The following is an 11506-nucleotide window of genomic DNA, read 5'->3' on the forward strand; positions in this document are numbered from 1 at the left end:
CAACACCTTGAGGGGGTCGGGCACCTCTCATGGTAACGTTTTCATTTTAACTTTCATTTTCTGGCTTCTAATGGCATTATCCAAGGGAAAGGGCTCCAACAATGGGGCTGAGGTGTGTGCTGCCTCCCCCCATACTCGTATTTGTCAAAGGATTTTGAGTAATTAAATTTTATGCCATTTGCACATCAATTTGCATCCAAATTTCAAATTCTGAAGTTTGTCGGGAGGCCAAACTCAAGTACCTACAGTGCTCTTTGTAGCATAAAGATGTACTCGAAAGACTTTCTTAATAGGTATATCTGAAACAATTATGGAAAATATATGAAATACTCTCAACAGAATCTATAGATTACACATTCGAAACGCATAACTGAACATACTAACATAATATACCAATCTTTTTGTAGTCTGTTGACATTGTACGCACCATTAAATCGGGTTTAACTAACCCAAATATTTGGCAACAAACAGCATGCTCAAGAAACCTGTTGATCCTGCCGAAAAAACTGGTCTGAAGAGCCTCGCAAAAAAGGTACTCAAATAATTGAAATTTATGGCTAACGATGGGGTAGGGGAGGCTTGGGGTGAACACAGGTGGTCAAAGCCAACAAGCATAAATGATATTATTTCAGCCATACAATGTTTAATGGCAGACAGTGGATAGCTTTGCTGAATTTCCGGTCGAATATGGCCCGATGGATGGAGATGCAAGCAGAGGTTGAAGTTGAGGGAAGCTTGGAATGTCTATTAATCTGAGTGGTTGGGAGATCACCCGCTCTTTCATACATTGTATAAGAAGGTGAGCATATAAGAAATTAACTTAAAAAGTCATTTTCCAGGAAAAGGATGAGCGGAAGAGGTAGATGGAGAGGAGGCCCCAAGTAGAGAGAGGAGAGAGAGACCGTAAAAAAGGATTAATTGCATGAGGAGCTGTACACGGAGCTGGCGGCATCAGCTCTCCACATGCCACACTCGACTCCGGCCCCCATGACAACGAGCAGTGCACACGGCCACCAAGTGCATATCCTGGCTTTTTCTATAAGCCATTGACTTGCCGCATCCTTTGGCCAGGAACAAGCCAGGAAGGCAGTCAGCCAGGAAGGCAAGTGTGCTCTCGTACGGCATGTGGTGGATCCGTATTTTTTAATAGTGTTTCGTGTGCCTCTTGGCGTTAATTTATGCCACAAAATCATTTTCTTTTATACGCCACACACCCGCTCTCAGCTCTCGCACTCTCAGACTCTGCCACATGCGAAAATAAAAATTAAAAAAGACACAGAGGCTAGCGTTTATGGTCGCAGCTTAAGATACCCTTACCTCTAACAGTCGGGCGAGATGTCCTTAATAGCAAGGGACCAAGCGTACAATCAGGAAGTCCAGAAGGTAGTATGGAAAATGGGTTCGGAGAATGCTCAATTCCCCTGCCCTCCACTCAAAGTCGGCATAATCTTTGAAAGGGTATAAAACATTGAAAAATATAAAAAATACAGAGAGGACAGAGAGGGGAAGACGGAATGGAGATGCAAATTGCGTTGCATTTGCCCGGAGCCCTCCAGACGCAGTTTTATGTCAAGTGAAAAATGAATGCGACCTATGACATGAAATATGAGCGCATCTTTTGCACAACACAGCGCCCAAACACAGCCAAACTTTTATTAGTTTTCGCTTTGATGCAAATACGAAACAAATAAAAGTAAAATTGGGATTACTCGCCGCCATAGCAAAAACGAAATCGAAAACAAAAACAGAGAAAAAACCCGCAATAATAATTTATTATATGACAAACACGATGATCAGGTGCCCTGATAAGTCGCAGTCCCAATCCGAACATGACAGGCAGGCAGGCCTGCCACAGCTACCTAAAAACAATACTGGACGGAAAGTATTACGGAAATTTCGCACTTCGCTCAAGCTCTGCTCGGTTGTTGGGGTTCGAGTTCATCTCGGGTTCATTATATTTGTGTTCCTCGCAGTAGTTCCCCGAATCACTGCAAATGTTATGCAATCTAAGTCGCAGTAGAATGCTCGGATCCGGGACCTCACTACCCAAATGTCTCTAGTATAGTACGTCTAGAATGCATACAACCATACTTCTACATACCCGTAGTATGTATGTATGTATATATATACATTCATAGTGTTCACAAGGCCACAAGTTTTCACTGGAATTGGCATTGATGGAATTAGGGAATTGCGATGTGGCAATGACAATGAAAACAAGTGGCGACGATGAGCAATGCACTCTGAGAATGGTTGAGAATGAGTATTATATTACAGTGATCAAAATATTCTCTTATTATTTTATCTTCTACCCCAATAGGGGGTTGGTCTTAGCCCTAAGCTACTCTAAGCTAAGATCAAAGCATTATCCTTAGATACTGATTCACTTAAACTCTTATCGAATCGAACCTCTTTGGTCTCTCAGTCAGGGCCTACCATTACACTTCATCTTTATATGTAAATAGAAAATCTTACCCCCAATCCCATGTAGCAGAAACCATATAGCGTGTGTATCCACATGTCTCAATGCCGCCTTGCATACGAATTCATTCAACTCAAGAACACTGGCCCAACCGTAATGGCCGCGTGCGGATCGGAGCGGGCCCCGACTATAAATAACTCTATGGAATAGGCATTCAAACATTAGCAACGAAATCATGTATAGAATAGCTGAGGAAAACAATAATAAATACATCCAACTAAATGGACCTCGTGTCCGTGTCCATTCGTTCCAATGGAAGATATAGTATCTGTTCGGTGAGCGGCGCAAGGTCGTTTATTTTTGTTTATAACTTTTTGGAACTGTGCGATCGACTAAATGGAAACCGAAAATATCATTAAATATATTTATAATCGAAGCGTTCAGTACCAAAGATCTGAAATTCTTGTCAGCTCTGAACTTGACATTGAAACAGCCGGGAGGGAGAACCCAGAGGGTGATCTCTCCTCCCGCTAAGAGATAAGATAAGCTCTGCTTTGAGCTCTTCGATCCGCAGATCCGCAGATGGCATCATCTTTCCGTTTTCACTGCTTTTCGTGCTGTTCTTCCTCTGCCCGCACAACTGTACACTGTGGGGCACGTGACGTTGCAGCTCTGTGGTTTTCAGCTCTGCCACCGATAAGGAGGAGCTGTCAGCTGAGCCCCGACCCCAGCCCGGAGTTCGGAGAACGAAGACGAAGACCCATACATACTTACATAATTCTCGCTTCATGTGCGTGCCTGTCAGTGCGTGTTTGTGCGTGATTGAGACGAGAATTGTTTTGAAAATATTTACAATGCATTTATTGGAAGCAGTCAAATATTTCACTCTTGTCGGGGTGATGGATCGTACAATATAATTAATATATAGTTAAATAAATACATTTTATATGTAAGTGTGTGTGTTGGTGTGTAGAAGTGTATGTGTGTTGTGTGTGTGTGTGTGTGTTAGAGGATTATAACTAAATCAAAACACAGCAGACTTGTCCATTGACGCAATCGGTACCAGGTCTCAAGAGCCTCTGGTGGCATCGATCCATGCACATTCCCAGGTGTTCCGCACAGGGCGCTGGTCGGACCGGCACTGCAACGGGCAACGGGATGGTTTGAGGATGGTTGAGGGTGGTTGTAGTACAGAATGAGTGGATTAGTGGCGAGGTATGGACACAGCAAGTAATACCAATTACGGATCGAATTAGTGGTAGAATCGGGTATCTTTATTTGTTTAAATTTGGAGTAGACTCGGGTTTGGGTCGAACTGATGGCAGGGCGTTTTTATGGGTGCGGGAGGGGAGTTAAGCAGGTGCATCACAGCGGGGTGGTTGGGCATTTTGTACTCACGTTCGTAGCAGCATTCCACACCATGGTGGACGCTGGTGGGGCACAGTCCCTTGTTGTTGGTTGGCTCCGTACAGTCGCTGGTCTTCACGCACAGTCCTCCAACCAGCACGCACTGGCGGTCATTCGGATACACCCGTACTCCCTGAAGCACTAGAGGAGTAGGAGAATTAGCTCTGGATATTTGGACAGAGGGTGTTCCCGGGTCTCACACTTACTGTACACATCTTGATCGTTCACTTCGTTTGTCTCGATGTCCGCCCGTACGGAGCGGAGCATCGTCGCCATCACTAGAGCCACCATCAGGCAGCTAAACAAGCTCTTTCTTATCGACATGATATGTTTTGTTCGATTCTATTCTGTTCTGCTCAATTCTGTGGGTAACACTCTGCGGATCGAATTGGAACGTATCGGTATCGCGGATAATCTATCTCTACTTCCACTCGTTGGCACTGCTCACGTCGCACTAATCGAAGCTACTTACGCTGCAGAGTCTTTTCAATGAAAAGCACTTGCTCTGAGAGAGAGAGAGAGAGTGAAAAGCACATACAGTGAGAGAGAAAGAGGGCGAGCGACTCCGAAGCTTTTTGCACAATCATCAGACGCGACGCACGATCCCCATAGCAGCAGCATTAGCAGCACCAGCAGCAGAGGAGTGACAGCAATACAGAGCACAGAGCTTGAGAGACTCCGATGGGCTCCAACCGCTCCATTTGGGTGGTCGTCGCTCTCCAGCTATCCAGATACGACTTAATGAATGGGACTCCAGATTCTAGCTTCCAGATCCCGCAAAGAATCGTTCAACTCGATCGGCAGCAGGCTGCAATCAAAGACGATCAGCGGGAACAACATCAGCTGAACCGCATCGAACGGGGCGGAACATGATTTTACTGCAATTTAATCTGGTTTGGCATACTCTCGTCCCTCTCTTCCATACCTCCCGCATATGGGGCGCCTATCTGCTTTGTTTGTATAACATTTTCGAAAACAATTTTGAGGGAGAGATACACTTTGTATGCAAAATATGTAAACAAACAAAAACGAAATATTACGCATACGCCGAATGTGTGTCTGTGTGTGTTATGCCCCAGAAAAATTTTGTGAAACCAGATGTTACCTTCATACGATCTAAACAATCACCGAAAGATCGACAGCACTCGACGGGAATATCTATGAATGAACGAAGTAGTACCACCCGATCTAGAATGAAATGAGAGGTGCACGGCGAAATCCTAGAGAAGCCAGAAGAAAGAACATGCCTCAATGCCAAACGATAAGCCAGGTGTAAGTACGACGAAGGCCAAAGGAGTTCATGTTTTCATTCCCATTCAACCATTCCCTTCCCCTCCTTTACTTTATGGGACTACGAAAAATCTATTTACATATCTGCTTATTCAGAATACCTGGAACATCATTTACTACAACAACAAGTGTTCATCGCGTGATGATAAACATTCTCGAAAGTTCCAAATAATATTTGTTTTTTTTTTAATTGTCTAGAAGCTTATCAGCTGGTTTGGCTGCCCAGCTCGGCGTTGAATCCCGCAGCTCTGATGATGGTATTCGGAAGAGGCCTCCAGATCCTAATCTAATGCTTGATGGAGGAGCCCTTAACTTGCCCCGCTCATTTGTGGACCGCTGCTAGTGGAGCGCATTGGATGCATCGCCTTTGCGTGGTTTTGAGCTGTTCTGAATCTCTAACTCCTGGCCTAGCGTATATGTACTCATGTGTTGCTCGATGCAGCAGTTCCGGACATCAGCGATGACGTCTGGCTAATTTTGGTCATTAGACTGTAGCGTTTACTTTAATGGGAAGTGATATTTCATGATTTTTTATTGGTATTACATACTAGCTAGCTAGGACCCTCAGCACTGAACGTAGACTTTTATCCGATAGATTAATCAGTTTTCTAGAAGATTGACTAATTTTAAGTAGTGCCATTTATTGGATTGTTTATATGCATAATTAATTGTAATTTTCTGAAGCGGATGGACCACAACACCAGCAGCAGTAAAATTTTACTACATGGCAACTACGTGTAGATGTAATTATCAGCAGAGACACCTGACGGTCAAGTTGGTGTTTAAGCTGAAAACTGTGGGAGTGATGGAAAGCGTGAAAGTTTTCAAACTAGCGCGCGAGAATGATAGCTACTGGGAGAAGCTCTAGGGAAATGTCGAGCGTTCTGCTGCAGAGCATCATCCGGACGAGCGCCAATGCAGACGAGGAGTCCTTGGACGTGCCACACAAAATGTCAAGGGCGTCACTGCTCATACAAGCCGTCCATATAGGATCTATCTGGAAATCTATCTGGATTGATCTATCTGCGGATCGCCCCGCACTCCACTCTCGTGCTAATCTTCTTTGACGAACTGATCGCCCTGCGCGAGAAGTATGACCTGCACTACTGACTCAATCAGTAGGGTTATCCTGATTGTCTACTTTAAGTACAAATTTGTTCAATTGTGTGCGATTTTTTGTTTGGCGTAGCGTAGCCCAAAGAACTTTAAGTGTACGTTCAGTAAGCTAAACCTGTACCTTTAGTTATTGTGCACTACTTTAAACCGGTTCATTTGTTATATTCGAATTGTTTTATAATTTTTCCGTACAACGCATCGGCTCTACCTGAACGGTGGTGGCGGAGCCGGAGGCAAGCGTGGCAACCGCATCGATGCGAGTTCTTGGAATAGTCATCTTTCATTTAGATTAGTCATTAGTTCTGTGTTACTTCATTTTTTGTTGTTTTACTATATTTGATTGCTTAGTCATCTAGGTTCAGTTGAACTGGCATATCTTATGGAAAATACATTTGCATATGTGGATATTTTTCGTTGTCAGTCTTCTGCAGGCTCTTACATCTAATACTTGTTCTATCCTTAGGTACACTAGTCTATGCCACTACAATATACACGTCTACCGCTGCACCACACTCGTCTGGGGCCACAGCAAATATCACAGAGGCGGAGTAAGGGTTAGCTCCAAGTTCTCACAGTACAGTCCACAGTCGCTCGGAGTCGGTCTTATCTTTTAATTCCCCGATTTCTGCAACTCATGGACTGTGTAAATATTGCACGTGACTGGTGGAGGTTGAGAGGTGGGTGCGGGATTGCCTCCTGGGTCGCTGGCCTTGTTGAAGGGTATCACAAAGACACTGGTCTTGGCCGCATGCTGCATCTTGATAACCGTGTCGTAGCTGGGTGGGGCAAACTCGCTGTACGACGGTGAGGGAGTGGGTGGCGCTCTTACGCCCTCGCTTTGAGCTCCAGCTCCAGAATGGTGGCGCCTCATGTCGCGACACCTGCGATCCGAGCAGGCCATCAGCATGAAGAAGGCCGCGAGAGCCAGAAAGGTTGCCACGTACCACACGATCGTAATCACATCCATGGCCGTCTGGGACAATTCGTTTGATGGCTCTACGACAGCTGTAAGGAAAGCGAGAAAGAGGTTCAAAATTAGAATTTAACAATATAAATGATCTATGTATATCTAATGTTTTATCGAACCGTCAATGACATTTTACGGGCTTAATTACAGACCAGACAGGGCTATACCCAAAAGTAAACTATTTATCTCACATTTGGTTATCATACTGTCTGAGCAGCTATCGAATATGGTTTTTGCGTCATAAACCGACGAAATTACTCGCCATTGAACCACTTTAATGGGTGCTCTATACGGGTTATACGAACACCGTAATTAGGCGGAAATTCTACCGATGATTATACGTTCCAAGGGCTCCAGGTTGGCATCGAGATACTCTGTTGTGAAACTGTGTGTCGGCGTTAATCTATTAACTCGCGATATACATAGTAAACAACCAAGAAGCTTTCTCGAATTTTCCTGAGGAATGGATTGGATCGGTAAATTTTTCGAAATACTCACTGTTCTTGTAGACAATTATGCGAGTGCTGTTGGCAAACGGATCCACATCTGTTGTGCTGTTCGCAGTTGTCAGGTTGTATGGCGGCTGGTGCTGGGGCTGGGGGGACTCGTTGAGAACGTTCTCCAGGGCGATCAGATAGGACTGGCCGTGCGCTGTGGTCGAGCAGCCGATGATAACTGAAACGGAACCCAAATGAATCGAAATGTTAGCAAAATTGTATCGGAAATCAAGAAATGAGCTCACAGGTAGCGATCATAGATAAGCTATCTTTTCTATTCCCGCCTACGCAGAAATAGAGTTGCTTCCTTCAGACAAACCTCCATCATCTTCTTTGTCATCCGCGGCTGATAAGCACTCCTCTGGTCTAAATATAAACCTATACAGCAGGGCGTTACCCCGTAAATGGATCGTTTATTAAGCAGGCCCAATTACCGGCTACGTTTACGGTCTTAGCCACTTGACGATAAGAGTGAGCCCCAGTGCCGACCCATTGTCTGGGCTTTCTCTATCTCCCCATCTATATAATATATCTCTGTCTCTAACTGTAGTTCCAGCGCCTAGTGGGGTAGGTGCTTAGACACTCTAATAGTTTTTTGCAAAATATTTTGATTCACAAACGCAGGAAAAACACAAACGCCATAAACCACAAAACAAGTTAAGCCCCCAATCCCCATAAAAAGTTGCGTTCCCTATCAAAGGCTCGACAACTTTTTGCACACTTCGCCAGCGCATGGGGAGCGGAGCGGAGCCATTGCAGCACACGGCACACAATCATCATTAAGTCCCAATAAATTGATATCTTTCTCTCTGATTTGGTTCTCTTATCAATTTCACAACGAATCTGATGTAATTCCGAGCATACATACAAATTTGTTGACCTAGGCTGAGATATGGAGATCACAGCCACGTGCAGATGAGAATTCTCGTAATATACCTTAAATATACGTATTTATTCTCACCGAGGCTTACGCAACTGATTAGTGGGTTGGCGGATACATTGTTCCCCGTTGCCACGTGCTGTACCAGTCGCCAAATTGAGTGAAAGGCTATCATTTACAGACTACAATGACAAGGTTATTAGAAACTACCAGCTATATTTATGATGATATTCTCCATAGTTATAATGTATGGAGATTTATCTGAAGATTTACCCAACTGTTTACCACAGAGAGGCGGCTGTAGTTCCACTCAACCCTGATCCAGTTCCAACCTCTAACTAGATCTTGAGCTTTTCGCGTCATGGATCTATATATATGTATGTATATTCGCGGGCAACCACAACGCACTGCAGATGCCTTACAGATCGTCAGTTGATGCTTGTCATCTGGAATTGTGTGGGTTGTGTTTGCTTATTTTTAGAGAGTATACTGATAAGGCGACTGCTAAACATACACATTCCCACGTATGCCATAGAAAAAACCACTTTCTTAGTTGTAGAAAAACAAAAAGTAGCAAAAGCAAAAACAAATAATGAGTATTGGCAATTTAATTCTAATTAGCTTCTAATGATGGAAAACGTGATGGAGTCAACGTCAGCTCTTTGAGTGTTGCGGCACCTGGCACCTGTGCAAACTCCACAGGTGACTGCGTACGAGTGCTTTTATTGTTTCAGATCAGAGTTGATATCACACCAATCGTACTCCAATCACCCTTGATCCCAAGCCGAATTTTCGGTGTACAGACTCTTTGGGATAAACAACAGTTCCCTGAACGGCATGATAACGTCATTGATGCATTAGCATTTTGGGACTTGAATTAAACCGGTTTCTATCATTAATTTGCGGGAAATTGCAACTAAAATGTCATCAGAGAGACTTTGACTTTGACTTTGTTTCGTTTAAATGATATATGTATATGATCTGATCACATGTCACTGACTGGGAGATCTTATCTGCCGGGATAAGCGCCTAACGGGCCCCGTAAAGACATCGTTAACTGGTTTATGATGTCTGTATAGACATCCACGATGACGCTGGCAGTTGCTCAAACAGTTGTATACGACTAATATAACTATTCAGAATCGCTTTAAGCAGAGTACATATGTACATGTGGCTCTAGTTAGAGTGCATACCAGTACCTAAATGTCCAAAAACTAAATGTCATGAAGGAAATGGAGTCATATTTCACATAGATAAGACTAGACGTATTTCCTATTTTCCTATATCCCGTATTTTCATCACAATTGAACTGGATATAGAAGAGAATTCTGCATGCATGCTCATTAAATCCAATTTAAGCCTACCTTTCCAGCAAACCTCATTAATGGTTAAATTGAGTGATGTATATTCAAAGTATACATATAATTACTTCCAATCAAAGGGAGGACACATGGAAGTTCATGATCCCATAATTAGCATGTGGCTTGTCGTGTTTGCATGTTGTGTATTGTTTGCATATCTCACTCAAGGAAGGCCTGCCAGAGCAGAGGGCCTGACAGACGATCAGACACACCGTCTGAGCCTCACCTATCATAATTAGCAGCATTGTCTGGGCATCTGCTGGTCGGTGATATTCCATGGCGATGATGTTCAGGTACACACTCGTATATATGTATGTACGTATATTTCTGAATGGACGCTGCGCTGTTTATTTTCGATTCACACACTTGTTGAGTTTTATTTAATTCAATTGCGTTGAGTTGCAAACAATATATTTCCATAAATCGTTCACTTCACTGAGAATGCACCGGCGTAGAATGGGGACTGGAGACTGAACGCGTGCGCGGGCTCACTCTCTGGGTTCCGGTTGCCCGTCGAATCGATCTTTCAGGTTCAAGTTTGTATCGCAGACTGAGCGAGTGCTCGCTTTGCCCACAACTTTTAGCTGGAGCTGGAGCCGCTACTCTGGGTCTTTGTCTGGCCCCCCTGGCGCATGAATCACGCGCTCTCGACGGCCCGGTAGTCTTCTCGCTCTCGGCTCGGCGCTAAAGTAATTTCTACAATCTGTGCCTCCACATAAGAGTAGTTAGCGCATCGTGTCTAATTTCCGCCCAGTTGGTTAAAGCCAGGATATTGTCAATAAATATGTCTGAACTATAGATACTCTTATTTCGATGATTTTTCTATGATATCGTGGTCTGATTTTGATTTACTTTAACTGCTTTATGTAACACTGTGTAAAATTGTGAAAAGTTTGGTGGAGCTCTCCTTTAAAAATAAAGAAGATGTTTAGTTTATATCTATCCAATCTTCCTACTTATACATAGTTGGGATTTATATCTTATATGTTCAGAAATATTAACAAATCATAGTACTCTCTGCAAGGGTATATGGAGTAATTGTCGACACCACAGGTGACAGGCTGGACCTGGTTCTGTTGGGAAAACGAAGCGCTTTTGTTACGATTCTCCCGCCTCTTGGTGTCTTCAGCATTTATATAGATATAAATAACTGTTTTATTATATGTATTCAACCCGACTCTCCCGTCTTTGTAGTTGGTTATAAAAATAACTCTTAAGAGGAAGCTCCTCTGCAAAGTGTCTCAAAGAATCCACACATTATTTCTTGTTTGTTTCTGGGCGTGATCGTTAAACAAAAGCGCTAATTCCCAGTCGAATTTCGCGATTTCACATCTCCAAATCATCAGAAAGATCGTAGGTTCTAGGTTTAAGAGAGGTGGTTGACTCTGGCTGATGAATGGGACTTATCAGACCATAGTTGGTGGACGCTCGTTAAGGCCAATTGCTGATTGTGTCCAAAACTTTGATTGGGATCCGCTAGTAACCCTGAACTTGATAGATCGTCGTCTCCCATTGTACGTGTGTGTGTTAAAATTGGCACTAGAGCGTTATATACAGATAGGAATG

At 43.6% G+C, this 11506-nt stretch overlaps 3 protein-coding genes across 4 annotated transcripts in view; all 3 read right to left on the minus strand.

The window, feature by feature from the left end:
* The window catches only part of LOC6592979 (BTB/POZ domain-containing protein kctd15-like), a 44826-nt gene extending 41971 nt beyond the window's left edge, over nt 1-2855 (minus strand). Inside the window, exons 1-2 of the mRNA XM_026985871.1 lie at nt 2694-2855; nt 2476-2621 (exon numbers count right to left, since the gene is read on the minus strand). Coding sequence (XP_026841672.1) covers nt 2476-2540 — 65 coding nt within the window. The 5' untranslated portion in view covers nt 2541-2621; nt 2694-2855. The remainder of the gene's footprint in view (nt 1-2475; nt 2622-2693) is intronic.
* Nucleotides 2856-3377: 522 nt separating this feature from the next.
* LOC6592977 lies at nt 3378-4279 on the minus strand. 2 transcript variants are annotated; one of them, XM_002017991.2, is made up of 3 exons: nt 4036-4278; nt 3821-3970; nt 3378-3563 (listed from the first exon to the last, which is right to left on the minus strand). In XM_002017991.2, exons 1-3 carry the CDS (start codon nt 4151-4153, stop codon nt 3442-3444), a joined length of 390 nt encoding a protein of 129 aa, XP_002018027.1. In that variant the 5' UTR covers nt 4154-4278; the 3' UTR covers nt 3378-3441. The 2 variants fall into 2 exon arrangements, with proteins under 2 accessions (XP_002018027.1, XP_026841213.1); XM_026985412.1 differs by having other exon boundaries at nt 3495-3737; nt 4036-4279.
* Nucleotides 4280-6546: 2267 nt separating this feature from the next.
* Nucleotides 6547-10482, minus strand: LOC6592975. The gene is made up of 3 exons (XM_002017989.2): nt 10167-10482; nt 7701-7877; nt 6547-7240 (listed from the first exon to the last, which is right to left on the minus strand). The coding sequence occupies exons 1-3, from the start codon at nt 10216-10218 to the stop codon at nt 6846-6848; spliced, it is 624 nt and encodes a 207-aa protein (XP_002018025.1). The 5' UTR covers nt 10219-10482; the 3' UTR covers nt 6547-6845.
* Between the last annotated feature and the right edge of the window lie 1024 nt (nt 10483-11506).

Source organism: Drosophila persimilis, unplaced genomic scaffold (genome assembly GCF_003286085.1).
Source record: "Drosophila persimilis strain 14011-0111.01,24,50 unplaced genomic scaffold, DperRS2 tig00000002-arrow-pilon, whole genome shotgun sequence".
Lineage (NCBI taxonomy): Eukaryota > Metazoa > Arthropoda > Insecta > Diptera > Drosophilidae > Drosophila > Drosophila persimilis.

Coding starts and splice junctions, on each gene's coding strand:
- LOC6592977 (XM_002017991.2), bottom strand. CDS start 4,153: ATGTCGATAAGAAAGAGCTTGTTTAGCTGCCTGATGGTGGCTCTAGTG. Junction 3,971..4,035: donor GAACGATCAAGATGTGTACA/GTAAGTGTGAGA, acceptor CTACTCCTCTAG/TGCTTCAGGGAGTACGGGTG. Junction 3,564..3,820: donor TGTGGAATGCTGCTACGAAC/GTGAGTACAAAA, acceptor TGCCCGTTGCAG/TGCCGGTCCGACCAGCGCCC.
- LOC6592975 (XM_002017989.2), bottom strand. CDS start 10,218: ATGGAATATCACCGACCAGCAGATGCCCAGACAATGCTGCTAATTATG. Junction 7,878..10,166: donor AATGCTGCTAATTATGATAG/GTGAGGCTCAGA, acceptor GTTCCGTTTCAG/TTATCATCGGCTGCTCGACC. Junction 7,241..7,700: donor CATAATTGTCTACAAGAACA/GTGAGTATTTCG, acceptor CTTTCCTTACAG/CTGTCGTAGAGCCATCAAAC.